Source organism: Oncorhynchus keta, chromosome 5 (assembly GCF_023373465.1).
Source record: "Oncorhynchus keta strain PuntledgeMale-10-30-2019 chromosome 5, Oket_V2, whole genome shotgun sequence".
Taxonomy (NCBI): domain Eukaryota; kingdom Metazoa; phylum Chordata; class Actinopteri; order Salmoniformes; family Salmonidae; genus Oncorhynchus; species Oncorhynchus keta.
In genome coordinates this window covers 32,503,287-32,523,668 of record NC_068425.1, presented here as the reverse complement: position 1 = coordinate 32,523,668, position 20,382 = coordinate 32,503,287, and the positions used below count along the sequence as shown (strand labels likewise).

Here is a 20,382-nt window from a genome sequence, read left to right as displayed (position 1 = left end):
ATATCAAACAGGCCAGAGCTTCATCCGTGAGGCATAAAGCCAACTGCAGTGCCCTTTCTTCATCCGACCACCCCCTAAAATGAGCTAACAGTTCAAACTGAGCATGAAAAGCTTCCCAATCCGCCTTACCGGAATACTTCGGGGTCTTAATGGATACGGACGCAGCCGGGAACTGGGCGCCGCCATGTTTGTTTACATCCTGAGCCCCAGATTCCTCGTCACGCCACGTCGACGTCACCACTTCGGTCCGCCCACCAGAATCCGCGCGAAATACAGTCGACGAAGCACTCATGCCCGCTTCAGCCGCCATCGCTCTAACGTCCTCCCTCAAGCGGCCTCTGCGCTCCGACGCCCTGGCGATCTCCTCAGACAGAGCCCCCGACGTCCATTCACACGCACCTCCTTGGCCATAATTGTCCCCTACCTCCACCTTCACTTTCGGATTCCCTCAGAGCATTTTCAATCCCCGTTCTCACCTACGGTAGCTAGCCACATAAGTCAGCTAGCTAGCTGGCTAACTTGTATCAACGTTTTTACTTCTGACACCAATGTAATGACCTGACTAGATCATAAATGAACAATTGTCCAGACAGAGGCTTGAGTTTGCACATTGACGGTTTATTAAACCAACTTTACACAGGCTACTGTTTGGGCCGTAGCACACGCCAAATAGATGACAGATAACCCACAAGCCAAACGTGACCTTCTCTTGTGAAGCCCAGACGTAAGAGAGAGAGAACAAAGGCTGAACCTGGTCTTAACTTCCAATGCTCCACCCCCCTGCCCAACCCCCCTCCACGCCACTCCGCCAACCACCAGGATGCCCGGCATCAGAACATTCCAGGCATTCCCGTGATTGGCAGATAGCAGGTTGATTGACATGTCGGACCCCGCGAACACCGGGTACTGGTCAGTACAACACAACCACCTCCTAGCCTAACACATAACACACAGCTGTCTGTGCGGGTCGCTACATTATTTTTGATACTCTCGCAAAGCTAACTAAAAAGCAGCATTCCCCAAGAGAGGATGGCTTTCACTTGAGCAGTAATAAATGAATGAACTTCTTTGAGGAAAAGATCATGATCATTAGAAAGCAAACTACGGACTCCTCTTTAAATCTGCGTTTAAATCGGTTGGAATTATTATGAATAAATGAATAAACAATATCCCCATTTTAAATAGAATTGGAACTAAGTAAACTTATATTCTGTTTTATTATATCTGATTAACAATAAGAGTTCATAAGAAGGGATTGTGTGACACCGACAAGGAGTAATTAAAGTTAATGAACACCATTCCAACTAGGAAGAAACAAATGGGTGGTGGACTGTGTAAACACATAAGGTCGTTAGCCTAGGGTTGAACCTACAGAAACTTAGCTCTGGGGTTTTTAGATAAAACAGTGAGTGCATTCCTAGGTTTTCTGTTAATTAGAACTGTCAGCTCAGTGGTGATCGATAATGTTGAGGGGTCAAAAGTTACCTGGGAGTGTGTTAGTAAGTTAGAATGAACTTTTCTTCTCACTTTGTCCCGGTCGAGAGGAGGGGATTCTGTCAACCCTCCCGTGGTCCTGGGGTCAGGGTGACCCAGGTCCTGTGTGTGGGGGGCTCCCCTTTCTGTGCTCTGTGCTCGCGGGTCAGAGCGACCCAGGCCCTGTGTTTCCAGGGCTCCCGCTCTGCGCTCGCAGGTCAGAGTGACGGTGCCAGCCACTGGCGAGTCGTGTGCCGTTGAGCGTAGTAGAGAGTCTGTGAGTGTGGCCGCTCTGCGCTCTGCTCTCTGCGCTCACGGGTTAGAGCGAACCTGCCAGCCACAAGCGAGGCATGTAACGTTGAGCTTAGTAGAGAGTCTGCGAGTGTGGCGAGGCTGTGACCGGCTCCCGCTCTGCGCTTTGCGCTCTTGGGTCAGAGGGACCCTGCAAGCCACTACACAGGTCCGGACGTGCCCTGCTGTGTGCTAGAGAGCAGCCAAGTGTTGTAGTTGTGCTCTGTGCTCTGCGCTCGTGGGTCAGAGCGACCCAGGCCCTGTGTTTCCAGGGCTCGCGCTCTGCGCTCTGCGCTCCTGAGTCAGAGCGACCCTGCCAGCCACTGGCGAGGCGTATGTGGTTGAGCGTAGTAGAGTGTCTGCCAGTGTGGGAGGTTGTGCCCGGCTCCCCGCTCTGTGCTCTGGCCTCCCCGCTCTGCACTGTGGGTCAGAGCGACCCAGTCCCTGTGTTTCCAGAGCTGGCGCTCTGCGCTCCTGAGTCAGCCACTGGCGAGCGACCCAGCCAGCCGCTGCACAGGTCCAGACGTGCTCCGCTGTGTGCTAGAGAGCAGCCGAGTGTTATTGTTGCTCGGGTGGGGTGGGTCAACTGCACACGGCTACACACAAGCGTAAAAGCGAGCCTCGTGCATTTTCGGGTCTCAGTCTCCCTCGTAAGCTGTCCGGCCGGCCCTACATAGAGAGGATACTAATATTGTCAGCGGCACCCACCCACCCACACACACACACACACACACACAGTGACCGGCGCCCCACCCGTGCCAAGTGAAAGAAAATACGGCGACGGCTGGCAACCCATGGACGCCACGGACCTGCGCGCCTACGTAGGGCATCTACAGGTCGCCTACGCGCGCCTACGTAGGGCATCTACAGGTCGCCTACGCGCGCCTACATAGGGCATCTACAGGTCGCCTACGCGCGCCTATATAGGGCGTCTACAGGTCCCGAGGCGAGGCCGCGGCAAGCCTGTGGGACGCCGAGAGCGGCAGGACCGTGTTCCGAGCTCTCGCCCGCGCTGCTCGAGTCCAGGGGCAGACAGGTCCTGTCCTCCAGGTTCGCCTTCACGCCCACCGCCACTCTGGTGTCCTACCTGGCAAAGAAAAACAAGAACGTGCTACTTTTGAGCACGCTGCACACAGAGGGCCACATTAGCGATCGCCGCGACAGGAAGCCGGCTGTCATCCTAGACTACAACTGCAACAAGGGCGGCGTGAACAACCTAGACAAGGTGGTCGGCACCTACAGCTGCAGACGGATGACTGCCCGCTGGCCCCTGGTCGTCTTCCACAACATCCTCAACGTGTCCTCCTACAACGCCTTTGTCATATCAAGCCTGACTGGATGCCTCGCAAGCGGAACAAGCGCACTGTGTTCCTCGAGCAGCTGGGAAAGGCACTTGTGAAGCCGCTGATCCATAGAAGGCAGCATCTGCCCCGCACCGAAGCAGCGTCAGCGCTTGTCAAAGTCCTACAGAGTGCTACGGTGGTGGCACGGCTGCTGCCCCGCTCATTTCCCCGGCCACCGGGGCAAGTAAGGGGAAGAGGTGTCAGCTCTGCCCACCCAAGTAGGACTCTAAGACACACACAGTGTGCTGCAGGTGTAAGAAATACATCTGCAAAGGTTGTTCACACGCCTACTGTCACACTTGCGCACATTGGGCCTTTAGCCAGGACGGGACAGGGTGACCCGGAGGACGCGGGACTAGACACAATACGAGGACGACGGGAGGGTTAAAAATGTATTTAATTTTTGTTCTATTATCTTTACTATAGGTTATAACTGATTTTGGCCCAATAGACCTGACATGTTACCTCTTTCAATGAGCTTTCCATTTTGATATGGTTATTTTACCATAAAATCTTTAGGCCAACCTATAAAATAAAATATTTAAAAATCTGCATCCCTGCCCAGCCTGGCAAGAGTGGCCCAAAAGGTGTTTAGCATCCTCATTGGCTCTGCAATGTCTGAGAGGGTATTCTCCACTGCTGGCCTGCTCTACCGGCACCATCACATGAGCCTGAAGCCACAGACTCTGGCCAAACTTGTGTTTCTAACTGTTCATTCAAAGGCACTGTATGCTGAGCCTAATAAGGCATTTTTTGTTTCATTTGTATTCAATTCTGATAATACCTGTCTGGCTCCTGAAATATTTAGATTGTTTTTGCGTTGTTTAATACTACATGTGGCCTATTTGAAATGATGAACGCTTCTTACAGTCACCTTTTCATGTTGTTTACTAGAATACTTTTCATTCAAATCATATGGTTTGGTTTCGATACGTCAAAACCAAATGGTAGGTCCAGGTCGTCACTAAAAATAGATGTGTTTTTGTGATTTTAATGAAGGGAGCGAATTTAGAATTGAGGAGTGTTTTTTGGCACTCAATTCCACTCACATGCTCTGATAGAGAACAGAAGATGCCACATTGAAAAATAAATGTGTTTGTATGATTAATGCCTAAGCAAATTAATTTCCATGTGTCCTTTCTGTGTTTGGTTCAACAGTTAACCCAAACTAAGCTAGCAGTGATTTTAAAAATCGTATGGAAACATGTTCTCAGAATGTTCATTAATTACCTTTGAATAACCTCAAATTTGCGTTCTCAGAACGGTCAGGAAAGTATGGTTTCGTTTCCAGAACCAATAGGAAACCAAAAACTTACATTCCCACAACTTCCAAGGAACCAAATGTCCTAGCTGGGAGGCTTTCAAATGGCACTTCAGACAAACAGATTGCAATTTTGGTGCACACAGAATGGAGTCTTGAGTACATTCAAGTGTGTGTTCCATGGCAAATCTTCTGTTCAGGACAACCCAGGGCATAATGCATGTCACACTAGTAACTGTGGATTAAACATAGAGCTCATGAACGTTGACACTGTAAATGACATGAGTTTTCAAATATGGAAATGTGAAGTGCACATTCGGATTCAAGGTGTGTGGTTTGCTTGTATGACATCAAAGCAGTATTTATTATGATCCTCAAGGTCTCATCTTTCAGAACACATTGACTCCTCTCGATTTAAAGCATTTCCCTCACTCATACAATAACAAATGTGCAAAAGTAGCCCAATAGTATGGGGCATCTTCTTGTTGTGCACGGTGCTCAGGAGCATGCTAGTTTTCTGTTCTTCCTGATAATGAATTGCACCCACCTGGTGTCCCTGGTCAAAACCAGTCCCTGATTAAAGGGGAACAATTAAAAAATGCAGTGGCGCTGGATTCACGTCGAGGTCCAGAGTTGAGTTTGAGGGGCTGAGGGCAAGTGAACTGAACTGAGCAGTAGGGCAAGTTGAGCCTGCTTTAAAGTTGCCCCAGGTGTTTAAGAAAAGGAATTCAAACAGGCATATCCTAAAATGGATATTTCTGGTTCATCACTATTGTTTAGGCGAAAGACAGATAATTTATGGCAACCGGGCAAATTGAGCCTGCTCTGAGGTTGTCCCTTTAAGGAGGGCATTTGTTTCCAATGGAGTTGCTATGGTTCTGGATTAATATAATTCTCAGCCTACCACTGGCTTGGTTCTGACTGTGGGAGGAGCTCACAGCCTGCAATAAAAAGGGCTGATTACATCAAATGAAAACAGAGTTCTAGGTGTTAGTCTGTCTGGGAACATCTTTGCATGTTCTAGTGTAGTTTACAATACAACTGTTCTTTAGCTCCTGGAGGAAACATTTTATTTTACGCTATAGATATATTTTCCAAAATGACTGTGTCTGTAAGCAGTTGTTTCATCACTCTGGTCGTTTTGTTCCTTTGGCGGATCGAAGACATTGCAGAAGCTTGCAGATGCGCTCCTGTGCATCTTCAACAGGCTTTTGCAACGCAGACGTCGGTAAGGACATTTTGGCAATATTTCTGACATCTCAGGTTCTCAACTCCGGTCCTAGAGTTACTCAAACGGTACAATTTTATTGTAGCCCTGGACAATAACACATGATTCAACAATCATCAGGCCCTCAATGAGTTGAATCAGGTGTTTTTGTCCGGGGATATAACAAAGTTCTGTTTGGTATACTCGAAGGCTGTAGTTGGCGAACATTGGGCAACTACACTATCAATGCGCAGCATGCAAACGTTTTAAAAATTGTGGTTATAATAATTACCATGATATGAACATGATCATTGTATTTACATACTCTCAACCCTCTTCCTGGAGAGCTGCCATCCTGTAGGTTTGTGATCCCACCCTAATTTGCACACCCGATTGTAGTAATTAGCCAGTTGATGAACTGAATCAGGTTTGTTACTACTGGGTTTGGATTGAACCTGCAGGAGGATAGCGCTCCAGGAACAGGGTTAGAGAGCCCTGGCTGTAGCACTGGCTGAGACTCCTGCTACAAGTGTTATATTTGCCTCTAGGCCTACACATTATGCCTACAGTTGAATGCTAAATTATATACACCAAACGAGTTAATACTCTTTCTACATGTAACCCAAGGCACTCAGTTGTAGTGTAGACTTATTTATATCGACGAGTGGTAGGCTACAGATGCCGTGACTTAATTTGAGCCAGTTTCACACCAGGAACATAGTCCTGCAGCAATGTGTATTGTTATGTGGAGTAATAAATATTTTTCATTTGTGCAAATCAAGTCTGGCATTTAAGTGAACTTTTTAGGTGGCTTTAAACCTTGAATACACAAGTTTGCAGTTCATGCAATGGGATGATTAAATTAAGATTTGGCCACTGTATATCACTTACCTTGGACAGTTAATTTCTTTCATGTGCTTCTTAAAAGGAATGTTTTCAACCTGAATTGTACTTGAATTAAGGGCACATTTTCTCTGCACAGCTGTGGTGCCATCTTGAGGTCTGAAACATCTGCAAAATGTGTCTTTTGTAGTGTAACGTCCCTTAACTGGTACAGCTGTTAGTAAAAACCTCTTCTACTGTAGTTTCATTAGATCAGGATGTCTGCAAAACAAACTGTAATTCCAGTGATAAAAGCAACACGTACATCTGGTGTACTGGTCCTAATGATAGACAGCTGTGGAATAGAGGGAACTTAACCTTTATGAGTAGTTCATCTGTTTGGCAATGATGAATCGTTTGAATATCTTCTGAATCAGACTGAAGTGAAGAGGTTGTCGCTGTCAGCACCTTCTACCCAGACAGGTGGGTGGAGGAGGAGCTGGTGTCATAAGGTCTGTGCCTCAGTCTTCCTACCAGCACCTGAACATCTGCAGACCAGGTGGGGTTTAGTTAAACTAGGCGTGTTGAATTAAAGGCAGACTATTAGATCTAGGACCTGGAGGTATAATGGACTTGTCTGTTGAGCCCAAACAGGGTGAACTTATGCACAACATTTTTAAGAATGTAATATCTTGTCTGTGACGTGTTCTGTTTTCTTAGGTCTCATAACGCCCTTAAACCATCAGTGTCTAACTGACCATTGAAAGGAAAATGGGGCTTGTCAGTTAAACCACGTTTCTCTCCTCCAGTGATCAGGGCAAAGGTGGTTGGTGTGGGAGTTGCGTCTCGTGACACCAAGTATGACATCCAACAGATCAAGGTATGATTCTCCTTTTTACCTTTTTATTAAGTGGTTGTTCCTTCCTGCACTGACACATTCAGTCTGACAGCTGGTCCCAGTTCTCTCCTTTCCCCTTCAGTGTTTGCAGATCTGGGTTGGCATAAACAGTGCAGTTGTGGAGCTTCCACCATATATAAAGGAGCTTCAGTAGAAATGCCTCTTGCTGGAAAGCACATTATTCAGTTGCTGTTCCTACCAGTCCTAGACTATGGTGACATCATGCACTGCACTTTATTACTGGTGATGGGGGTTTGGTACTCATCCCTGCATTCTCTACCAGGAAGTTGGCTGGCTCTTTGTTACTTTAGTTGATAAATTGCCAGATGTTCTTTTATAAAGCACTTTTACTAACTCTCACTGTACCTAACATTATTTCTGACCTTTAGACATTATAGTTAGTCTCTCAGACCAGGGATGTTTAACTCTGGATATTCCATTGGGCTCTCCTGAGTTGGATGAATCTGCTTGAAATATTTTTGCGGAACGATCTTAAATGTTCTAAATGTGACTTGTAGTTGCCTTTCGGGCGACTCAGAATTGTTTTGGACTTTTCTGCTTACCTTGGTCTCTGTATGACACCCTGATAAAAATGAAGGTTAGATTAAGCAATATTTTTTGATCTGCAAACATCCGGATGGGGTATAGGGAGGGAATTAGGAAAGACTTTATTTAGACTTTATTTAGATTTTTGAAAGATCCTTCATTCTCTCCTTGTGATTGGCTAGATGTTCAAAGGTCCTGACCGGGTTATCCGCGCCATCTTCACTTCATCCTCCTCAGCCTCGTGTGGTGTGACCCTGGAAATCAACAAGGAGTATCTCTTCACAGGTGTGCTTCTCACTGTTACCCAAGTTCATTGTTATCACTGGTTAACATGCTCAACCTATGCTTGCAACATCATGGCCTATTCTGAACTATTGACTTCATCTTGTACAAGTCAAGTGCTTCAGAAAAAATACTTCTTTAATTTAAAGTTCATTTAACCAGGCAAGTCAGTTAAAAACATTCTTGTTTGCAATGACGGCCAAACCCTGACGACGCTGGGCCACTTGTGTGCCGCCCTATGGGACTCCCAATCACGGCCGGATGTGGTACAGCCTGGCTCTTCCAGTTACACTTTATAATACCTAATGTTAAGAATTTAAATGTTTAATGCTTATAAATGTTTACAACTAATGCATCGCTAAATTCTAGTGTTCCAGGCTGCATCAATGTCTTCCTGCTCCAGGGTAAAGTTACCCCCAGGGACAGATCTAGGATCTGTTTCAGCCTCCCCCAATTCTAATCTTAACCATTTGTGGGGGAAAGAAGGGGAACTTATTAAATATCAGCATCTGGGGGTTAACTTTTACCCCACAGGTTGATAACTCACTTTCTTCTGTCTTCAGGCAGCCTAAATACGGATGGCAGGATGCATATAGGCATGTGTGACTTTATTCAGTACTGGGACGACTTGAATGGCACACAAAAGAAGAGCTTGACTCAACGCTACCGAACCGGCTGCTCTTGCACGGTGTGTGACAGGAATTATAGTAAAATTACTTTACACCACTTGTTCAATTTTTACTTTGTCACATTGGCTGAACACAATAGCTATAGTATTGGGGTAATGATCAGTTGGTGATCTGGGTCTTTCTCTCTCCCTGCTCTGAGCTACAGATCATCCGCTGCTCTTCCCTCCCCTGTCCCGTCAGCGCCCCAGATGAGTGCCTTTGGACAGACTGGTTGTTGAACGATGGCCAAAGTGGACTCCAGGCCAAGTACTCTGCCTGTCTCATGAGTTTTCTTGGGTCCTGTTACTGGTACAGTGAGATGGATCCATCCAAGAAGTAGTTCCTGGATATTGATTACTCCATAATAACTACAGGCCTTCCGCTCAGTGGCTAAATATGCCTGCAATTTAAAAGCTGGTCACTTGTGCAATAAAAATAAACTACTCCTCAAATATAGTGCCCCAAGTATTAATTTATTGTGTCATTCATCAGTTTAAGCTGGAACCAAAGGTGTTATTGAAACGCAAAAATGTGATGTCTGTGTTTCTGACTAGAACATTCTTCCTGAAATACCATCCTAAAGCCTGGGTTGTGTTCAGCTGGACACAATATTGTAGGATAAATGTTTTTTACATGGTCTTCCTTGACAAAGAAATTGAATGCATTTTAATGAAATTGCTGAGAACACTCTCACTTGCTGACAAAGTTTTAAGAACCTTGATTCTTAAGTTGTCACTAAGTTTGTTCTTACATTTTTCAATATTTTCTCGTACTCACTACCCACTGGGCAATGTATTCAACACTTTTTGCATCAAAGTACCCTAATGTACTCTACACTGCTGTACTCTACTGTACTCTACTCTACTGTACTCTATTGTACAACTGTACTGTACCCTACTCTACTCTGCTCCACTGTACTATACTCTGCTGTACTGTACTATACTCTGCTGTACTGTACTATACTCTGCTGTACTCTGCTGTATCCTACTGTACCCTACTCTACTCTGCTGTACCCTACTCTACTCTGCTGTACTGTACCCTACTCTACTCTACTCTGCTGTACTGTACCCTACTCTACTGTACTCTACTCTGCTGTACCCTACTCTACTCTACTCTGCTGTACTGTACCCTACTCTACTCTGCTGTACTGTACTGTACTCTACTCTGCTGTACTGTACCCTACTCTACTCTACTGTACCCTACTCTACTCTACTCTGCTGTACTGTACCCTACTCTACTCTGCTGTACTGTACCCTACTCTACTCTACTGTACCCTACTCTACTCTACTCTGCTGTACTGTACCCTACTCTACTCTGCTGTACTGTACCCTACTCTACTCTGCTGTACTCTACTCTGCTGTACTCTGCTGTACTCTACTCTGCTGTACCCTACTCTACTCTGCTGTGCTGTACGGTACCCTATTCTACTCTGCTCTACTCTGCTGTGCTGTACTGTACTGTACTCTACTCTACTCTACTCTGCTGTACTGTACCCAACTCTACTCTGCTGTACCCTACTCTACTCTGCTCTACTCTGCTGTACTGTACTCTGCTGTACTGTACTCTACTCTACTCTGCTGTACTGTACCCTACTCTACTCTGCTGTACCCTACTCTACTCTACTCTGCTGTACTGTACCCTACTCTACTCTGCTGTACTCTACTCTGCTCTACTGTACCCTGCTCTGTGCTTTACTGTACTCTACTCTACTGTACTCTACTCTAAAAAATGTATTTGCAAATTATGGTGGAAAATAAGTATTTGGTCAATAACAAAAGTTTCTCAATACATTGTTATATACCCTTTGTTGGCAATGACAGAGGTCAAATGTTTTCTGTAAGTCTTCAGAAGGTTTTCACACACTGTTGCTGGTATTTTGGCCCATTCCTCCATGCAGATCTCCTCCAGAGCAGTGATGTTTTGGGGCTGTTGCTGGGCAACACGGACTTTCAACTCCCTCCAAAGATTGTCTATGTGGTTCATGCTGAAAGACCCAGCCACGTTTCATCTTCAATGCCCTTGCTGATGGAAGGAGGTTTTCACTCAATCTCACGACACATGGCCCCATTCATTCTTTCCTTTACACGGACGGATCAGTCGTCCTGGTCCCTTTGCAGAAAAACAGCCCCAAAGCATGATTTTTCCACCCCCATGCTTCACAGTAGGTATGGTGTTCTTTGGATGCAACTCGGCATTCTTTTTCCTCCAAACAAGTTTTTACCAAAAAGTTATATTTTCTCCAAACACAAATTGTCTTAAGCCATAAATACATAATGTTACCACTTTGTTTCTTCTGGCCAGATGGGACAGGGCATATAGAGGCCAACAGTTGATCAGACTGATACTGCAGGTCAGATCACTAATGTTTAGGTGTAGGCTGCTACATTTCTCTGAAGACTTTTTGCTTGTCTATTGGGAGTGAGTTATTTTCATGTTTGCTAAAATAATACCAGTGGGAAGAGGATGGCACATGTCTATATAAATCAGAGCGCACTCTGCACGACCTGTAATTTCTGTGAATCTGATTGGTCAAAGAGGTGGCACCACAGGTCCCAGAGTGGTGAGGACATTTTTTTCTTCTGCTGTAAAGTTACTCCAGGAGATTTTTTCCCCTGAAAGCAACAAACTGGAAGGATGTATGGAAGGATGTGACTGGAAGGATGTATGTAACACTGTGTGGCTATAATCAGCCCTGGGAGGACTTGAGTGCCATGTACACCAATATACTGTATACTTTACAGGCCATTTGCTTTGTTATTTAAAGATGCCTGCAATTAATTTAAAAAAATATGATTTATATTAAATAAAAGTGCTTACTGGTCACTTCTAAAATGCAATAAAATAAACTACAAATGAATTATAGTGCTCCAAGTGTTAATTTCTTCTGCCGTTCATTTGTTACAAGTTTTTTAAACGAACAAAAGGTGTTATTGAAACCCAGAATGGTTCTGTGTTGTTGGCCCATGTGGTTGTTTCGAAATAGAACAGTTCCTGAAAAATGCCATCCTAAATCCTGGGGTGTGTTCAACAGCGCACAATGTAGAAAGTTCAGATGAATAACAAACTCTTCTCTGACAGGAAGAAAGGAATCATGTTGGCTCTAAGGGCATTTCTATCAGCAACGTTCAACATTTGTCTACTGATTGTGGCCCTTTAGTAGTTTGGGTCTAAACCAGGGCTTTATCTATGTAATGATATTGACCAAATTAAACCACTGATTCTTTCTTCCTTGCTTTATAAGCCAGAACATTATTCTTGGTGTATATTCTTCAGTGGATTAATATTCTGTTCATTCTTATGCACAATGGTATGTTCCTGTGCTAATAGAATTAGGAAACTGAGGATGTCTTGCAAACTGGTTGTTATACAATTGGCATATTCAGCCAGTTGGATTATTATGTTATTAGCACAGGAGTGGTAAAAGTGCCACACTGACTGACATTACTGGGTTGAATTCACTATAACTGCTTTATTCAATTGAATGGCTTCTCTGCTTATCTTACTACGGACAAAAATATTCAATTTCTCTGCAACGTAGATGGTAAACCCGGTTGATTTGGTTCACAGTGAAGGTAAGCATTTCTCTTTAATCTTGTACTGGAGTCCACATTGCAGATGGGCACAGGCATAAAATCACCACACTGCTAACCTTAAATTAAGATAAAAAAAAGCACATTTCCTTCATGAATTATAATTTTGACTGCAGCTGGCCTAAGGGGAAATCGCCCAGGTCTGCCTCCAGGACAAGACTCATGACAAACATCAACCTGTTCAGTGTAATGTTTACAGTGGGTATTCATTCACCATCCCTTGGATGTAAAAAAATGTTTTTGCGGAATTGAAATCGATTTTGAAAAAAATAGGGATCCCCCCCCCCAAAAAAGACAAATGAATAAAAAATAGGAATCCCCCCCCCAAAAAAATACAGACAAATTAATAAAAAAATAGAATCCCCCCAAAAAAATACAGACAAATGACTAAAAATAGGAATCCCCCCCAAAAAAATACAGACAAATGAATAAAAAAATAGGAATCCCCCAAAAAAATACAGACAAATGAATAAAAAAATAGGAATCCCCCAAAAAAATACAGACAAATGACTAAAAAAATAGGAATCCCCCAAAAAAAAAAAAAATACAGACAAATGAATAAAAAAATAGGAATCCCCCCAAAAAATACAGACAAATGAATAAAAAAATAGGAATCCCAAAAAAAAAAAAAAATACAGACAAATGAACAAAAACTAGTTGTAAAGTATTAACTGCCTTTAGACAAGCCTAAATTAGGTTAAGGGAAAGCATTTGGCTTAAATCTCATAAATGACATGGACTGAAATAGTGGTTTACATGATTTTTGAGTGACTACCCTTCCTCTGTTCCTTCTACATCTGCAAGGTTCCTCAAAGACCAGGGAGCTTTTTGAAAGGCTTATAAAGAAGGGCAGTGATTGGTAGATGGGTAACAAAGTTAACAATTATGCTGTGGATTATGTATAACACCACCCAGACATAAAAGATAGTCGTCTTTCTGAACTGAGCTGCAGGACAGGAAGGAAACTGCTCAGGGGTGTCACCACAAGGCCAATGGGGATATTAAAATGACTACGGACATCAATGGCTGTGATGGGAGAAAACTGAGGATGGATCAACATCGTAGTGAATCTACAATAATGACCTAAATGACAGTGAAAATAAAAATATTCCAAAACATGCATCTTGTATGTAACAAGGTACTAAAGTAATACTGCAAAAAACATCTTGAATGATACACTTTTTGGTTTAAATGCAAAGCATTAAGTTTGGGGCAAATCCAACAACATATCACTGAGTAACTGCCTCCTTATTTTCAAGCATATTGGTGGGCTATATAAATACATTTGATTTGAATTTGATTTGCATCATGGTATGTGTATCCTTGACCTTGGCAAAGACTGGGGAGTTTTTCAGGATAAAAAGATACAGGATGGAGCTAAGCACAGGTAAAATCCAAAAGAAAAACCTGCTTCAGTCTGCTTACACCAGACACTGGGAGAGGAATGCACCTTTCAGAAATACAATAATCTACAAAGTTGACTGACTGGTCACATCAGTTTTGACTGAAATGTCCTTGAAAATTGCAGTCTAGCAAATATTGGGCAAATATTGCCCAATCTCGGTGTGCAAAGCTCTCAGAGACTTAGGGCTCTATTCAATCAGATCCTCTTTAGCCAACATCCGCATAGCAGTTGTTTTGGCGGTGTCTGAGGTGGAACCGTGTTAGAGCTCTCAAATCCACAAGTGGCTCCTGGAATTATAGCTAAAACAGATGGGGCCACATATTGCCATTGACTGCACGGAGTTGCATTAAGAGAAAACCCTGTAATCTTGTTTAAAAGTTTCAACCACCCCAAAATATCTCACTATAAAGAACACGTAGCCTATAAAACACTATATTACTACCATTACTACTGCCATCACTACCAATACTACTACTACTACTTCACAATAAGTGCTACTTCACTATAAATACTTCTAGACGAGCAAGCATACCACATTTACTTCTGTAAATGTCATTTTCTAGTTGTTTTAATAAATTTCATACATTTGATTAGACAAACTCTGTTCTCATTATGGCCCATATAAAACCGTTTTGCAACTGATTAATCACTGTCTTACCCTCCACAGAGATTGATAAGGTCTGAAAGGGACATCCCCATTGGCCAAGCCTGCAGTCTTTCTTGGTTAACTGATGATTTTGGTAACTTGCCTGAAAATGGGAAAATTGTGGTTTACACACAGAAATGCCAGAACTTGTCGGTCTCTTAATTAAACAACATGAAAGAAGCTGAAAAATCGAGTTTTCTGACAATGTGTAGCACTACCTAGCATGCTTGCTAGCTTGTTATCACCCACATGAGTGCGAAGCTGGTGTGGTTAGGCTGGTTAGTTACCGCTAAATAGTGTATCTCGGCCTGAGTAATAGGATAAATGTGTCTCTGCTCGCCCTGACTAAAAGTTACACTTCCAGTGTAGCAGGCTTAAAAAAAATGTATTTTGTGACGCCCCTGGAATTCTTTGCAGTTTGGTTGTTTTCTGTTAAAAGTTCCCTGCCTAATGGGACAACAACAGAGCAGGCTCAACTTGCCGAGCTGCCATAATGGACATAAATTGTCCATCTTTCACTTAAAAATGGGTATAAACCAGAAAGATCAGTTTTTTTACTGGAATTCCTTACAATTTTGTGGTTTTCTGTAGAAGAAAACACTTGGGTCAACTCTAACCCTGTAAGCCTTAAAGTCCCTGCATCAGCTCTTGGACCAACAGGCTCTGATACAGCTTCTACCCCCAAGTCATACAACTGCTTAATAGGCATAAGACGACTAAATAGTAAATTAATTGGTGACTCGGACTACATGCGTTGACCCTATCTTACAGTGACTATATTCACACCCACACGACTATAAATAAATACACAGTACATACTGTACACGCACACTGAACGTACACTCTCACACAATACCCACACATGTTGACATACACTACACACACACACTTTTACACATCATATGCTGCTACTCTGCTCTTTATTTGACTATTATTATTATCTATCCTGATGCCTCGTCACATTACCCTGCCTTCATGTACATATCTACCTCAAATACCTTATTATTATCTATCCTGATGCCTCGTCACATTACCCTGCCTTCATGTACATATCTACCTCAAATACCTTATTATTATCTATCCTGATGCCTAGTCACATTACCCTGCCTTCATGTACATATCTACCTCAAATACCTTATTATTATCTATCCTGATGCCTAGTCACATTACCCTGCCTTCATGTACATATCTACCTCAAATACCTTATTATTATCTATCCTGATGCCTAGTCACATTACCCTGCCTTCATGTACATATCTACCTCAAATACCTTATTATGACCTATCCTGATGCCTAGTCACATTACCCTGTCTTCATGTATGTACATAAATACCTCGTACCTCTGCACATTGATCTGGTACTAGTACCCCTGTATATAGCTCCATTCTTGTGTATTTTATTCCATTTGTGTTACTATTTTCATGATAATGGTTTTACTCTGTTTTGTTGGGAAGGGCTCGTAATCAAGCATTTCATGGTAAAGTTGATCCCCGTTGTATTCAGCTCATGTGACGAATAACATTTGATTTGACTTGAAATGAATAGGAGTGTCTCACGCTCTGCAAAAGTATTTAGTATTTAGAGTATTTAGCAGCTCTTCTTCCTGGGATCCAAACAGGAACAAAACAATTACATCACAACAAAACAACACCCTACATCATAAATAAACCAATACATCATACAATAAATTACTACGTTATTACTCTAATATTACACATTTACAATATATAATGTACAATACTACAATCTTAGTGTGTGTGTGTGTGTGTGTGAGAGTGTGAGAGTGTGTGTGTGTCTGTGCACGTGTGTCCTCACAGCACGTCAATACCTCTCACAAAGACAAGTTGTGATGCAGTCAATCTCTCCTCTACTTTGAGCCAGGAGAGATTGACATGAAACGTTATTGATATTAGCCCTTTGTGTACATTTAAGGGGGAAGGGCACTCAAAATGTATGGCACTGAAACAAATGAATGATGATTGGCTGAAATGAATTGATAATAATAAGATTGTGGGAGCTGTTTTGGTTGACCAGTGCAGCTTATTACATTATCAATTAGTCTGGTGTTATAAAAAAACATGTGTTATGTCTTTACATTATCTGCTATATCGTGGATTGAGAGTTAGCTGTCTAATATAACACAGCCTGTTCTTTAATGGATGCCTCTCTAACAAACCAGGTAGAACTAAACCTCATCTAAAACCCTAAACTTCATCTAAAACCCTGAACCTTCATCTAAAACCCTGAACCTCATCTAAAACCCTGAACCTCATCTAAAACCCTAAACGTCATCTAAAACCCTCAACTTAATCTAAAACCCTGAACCTCATCTAAAACCCTAAACCTCAACAAAAACCCTGAAACCTCATCTAAAACCCTGAACCTCATCTAAAACCCTAAACCTCATCTAGAACCCTAAACCTCATCTAAATCTTGTCACGATCTTGGCTTCAGTGAAGGTCTGTGAGGGAACACTGGTGGCGCATTCCGTGTGACAGCGTGAGGGAGATTCCTGTCTGACCAAAGACGACCTGGACCCACCCAGACCAGACTTTTACTGAGAGGTGCCCGGGGGAAGATACCTGATCCGGCAAACCTCTGAGGGACACGTCTACTGGATTTCAGTAAGTCAACTGTCACGCCCTGACCATAGAGAGCTGTTTATTCTCTATATTGGTTGGGACGTGACAGTGACTAGGGTGTGTTATCTAGGTGATTAATGATCAATGTTGGCCTGGTATGGTTCCCAATCAGGTGTTAGGCAGGTGTTTATCGTTGTCGCTGATTGGGGATCATATTTAGGCAGCCATTTCCCCATTGTGCTTTGTGGGATCCTGTCTAGGTATAGTTGCCTGTGACGGTCTACCGTCTAGCGACGGCCTGCAGTCCAGAGCCTCCAGCGACGGTCTGCGGTCCAGAGCCTCCACTCTCCCCTGGGTGAAGGCGTCTTTGCTGAACCTGGCAGGTGGACCTGGGCACTGTTTGATCCCAGGTGATCTCGTGGTGGTCAAAGACTTCAGGAGAAAGAGTTGTCAGGACCCCCGTTGGAGAGGGTCGTACCAAGTTCTTCTAACCACACCCACTGCGGGGAAGGTGAGAGAGATACCTGGATCCACGTGTCACACTGCAGATGATCCAGGAGAAGATGGGGCCTCGCCAGTTACGGTGGTGCAGTGTGGCCCCCTGCATTAGCACATTAGTTTAGTCACGGTAATTACACTTCTCCAAGCACTGATGCTGCTGATGGTCATTAGTAGACTACCAAACGTGCTAACTGCCTGGTACTCTGCAATATATTGTTTCTCTAATCACTCTGACATCAATGCAAGTGTAATCGAAAATCTAATCAAACACTTCATGAGAGCACACGGGGTCATGTTGCACAACATTTCTATAGGATATACAATTGCACATCAAAACATGTGATGGCCTCTATTAAAAAGAAGTGGTTCCCATCAGGTTTCTTTAGGCTAGGCCTACTATATTTATTTCTCAACTATTGCCGCTTTCCATGTTGTCTGTAGCTTGTGAGGTGTGGAAACACTTTGTTGCTTTTATGAATTTTGTCTTGCTGCATTTTGTCCTATTTTGCTCTGTCTGTATGCTACGTCTTGCTTGTCCTATGTTGCTCTGTCTGTATGCTATGTCTTGCTTGTCCTATGTTGCTCTGTCTGTATGCTACGTCTTGCTTGTCCTATGTTGCTCTGTCTGCATGCTACGTCTTGCTTGTCCTATGTTGCTCTGTCTGTACGCTACGTCTTGCTTGTCCTATGTTGCTCTGTCTGTATGCTACGTCTTGCTTGTCCTATGTTGCTCTGTCTGTATGCTACGTCTTGCTTGTCCTATGTTGCTCTGTCTGCATGCTACGTCTTGCTTGTCCTATGTTGCTCTGTCTGTATGCTATGTCTTGCTTGTCCTATGTTGCTCTGTCTGTATGCTACGTCTTGCTTGTCCTATGTTGCTCTGTCTGTATGCTACGTCTTGCTTGTCCTATGTTGCTCTGTCTGTATGCCACGTCTTGCTTGTCCTATGTTGCTCTGTCTGTACGCTACGTCTTGCTTGTCCTATGTTGCTCTGTGTGTGCTCACTGCTCAATGATTGTCTATATTGTAATTGTTTTTAATAACCTGTCCAGGGACTGCGGTTGAAAATTAGCCGGCTAGTTAAAACCGCCACTTTTACTGAAACGTTGATTAATGTCCACTGTCCCTGTAAAAATAAAATAAACTCAAACTCAAGTGCAGAGATGTATTTTTTCCCCTGACCCTTTTTCAAAACAGGTGAATGAAAATGGTCTAAATCAAAACAAATTTCACATATATTTAGTATATGTAAAGAGAAGATCAAATCAAGAACAGTCTGATGGGTGACAGTATGAGCCTATCACTTGTGAATGGTTTATTATCACTTGTGAATGATGCCCAGCTTAAGGCAAGAAACAATGCCTTTTTTTTGGGGGGGGGGGGGCTTTTTTGATTCATAGTCGCACACCTCATGTAGTTGTCACGAACGTTATAAGGAGAGGACCAAGATGCAGCGTGGTATGTTTCCCTACTTTTAATTAGGAAGAGAAAAACTAAGAACAAAACAATAAAGCGCACTAAGGAAATGTGCCGTTGATACTGGCAACTATACCTACACAAGATCCCACAAAGCACAATGGGAAAATGGCTACCTAAATATGATAAACAGCTGCATCTGATTGGGAACCATACTAGGCCAACATAGAAATATAATTAAACTAGATAACCCACCCTTAATCCAACTAACCAACATAGAGAATAAAAGCTCTCTATGGTCAGGTTTGTAATCACAACTAAAGTGGCCCACAAATGTCTAAAATTAAGCACATTAATTAACTTTACAACTGAGTGTAGAGCCTAACTGGCATACATACTGTATGCAGCGGGCGAGTTTCAAGTTTGGGCAGATAATTTCACCATAAAAATGCACCTTTATAATAAAAGCATTACACGCATAAATGCATTTGTGGTCACTTTTGAGAATTGTGTTTTCCGCTAATGGAACGTTTGCCTTTAAAGCATACTGTCGTGTGCACATTGCTGCACTTATTATGTGAATAAATAGCCTAATAGTTTATCAACATTTAAGCAAAACACTCTGATCTGCTGGGTCAGCCTCATTGCGTAAAAACGTTTTTTTTTATTTATGCTAGTGGTAGTACTAATTTGGGATCTATATCGCATTCCACAACTGTCCCAGACTATGTTTGGAATATTTATGTCTAGCACAGAATAGAATAGGTAAACTGTTGTACTATGGGGGATAGTAGATTGACATAGGCTAGTGCTTTTGCTGTTCGTTAGGCCTACTCATCTTGCTGGCTGACAAAAAGTAAATGTGGACAGTTGTTCCAATATCTTCAATATGCACCTCAGAATTGGATAAGGACGTGCACAGTTGCGTCCCCGATGTGTCTGTCTTCTCCTGTATCCTATGAGAAAGACCCGATCATTTGATGGAGAGCCGTGTGAATGAGAGGTGCTTCAGAGCGGGCAGCATTTAGGGAGAAGGGCTGTAAAAGACATGGATATTTTAGGGTGCATTATGGCCACACAAAGGGGATGCCTCCGGGAAATTTAAGGCATTATCTATAGCTTCTCAAATTGTGAATGAGAGAGTGACGAAGTGTTTACAGCCTGCGCAACAAAACAAAGCAGATCTCATGCCTTTCAATCGACTTTTTTCAAATCATCGTTATAGTTGCATCATGCAAGCTTACAATGTATTAAAAAATCAAAACATATAGCCCAACGTTTGTAGAACAACTACAGTTTCATTAATACCTCTAAATTAAGTATATAGGAGTACCTATTTATTTGTTAACCGCTCAACACAGAATAGCCGCACGTGCGCACTCTCAAATCGTTTGGAGAAAATATCAATTTTATTTTATTCAGCTTTGTTAAATTTTATTCTTCATACTATA

General features: G+C 43.0%; 1 protein-coding gene across 1 annotated transcript; it reads left to right on the top strand.

Annotated features, from left to right (window-relative positions):
- Window positions 1–5,453: 5,453 nt before the first annotated feature.
- On the top strand, window positions 5,454–9,250 carry LOC127930161 (metalloproteinase inhibitor 2-like). The gene is made up of 5 exons (XM_052519633.1): window positions 5,454–5,596; window positions 7,207–7,277; window positions 8,024–8,126; window positions 8,687–8,811; window positions 8,958–9,250. The coding sequence occupies exons 1-5, from the start codon at window positions 5,551–5,553 to the stop codon at window positions 9,129–9,131; spliced, it is 519 nt and encodes a 172-aa protein (XP_052375593.1). The 5' UTR covers window positions 5,454–5,550; the 3' UTR covers window positions 9,132–9,250.
- Window positions 9,251–20,382: the final 11,132 nt, after the last annotated feature.

Excerpts from the sequence above, each read along its gene's own strand:
- LOC127930161 (XM_052519633.1), top strand. The coding sequence starts at position 5,551 with ATGCGCTCCTGTGCATCTTCAACAGGCTTTTGCAACGCAGACGTCG. Across the intron at positions 5,597-7,206 it reads CTTTTGCAACGCAGACGTCG|TGATCAGGGCAAAGGTGGTT; the intron begins GTAAGGACATTT and ends TCTCTCCTCCAG. Across the intron at positions 8,812-8,957 it reads GAACCGGCTGCTCTTGCACG|ATCATCCGCTGCTCTTCCCT; the intron begins GTGTGTGACAGG and ends TCTGAGCTACAG.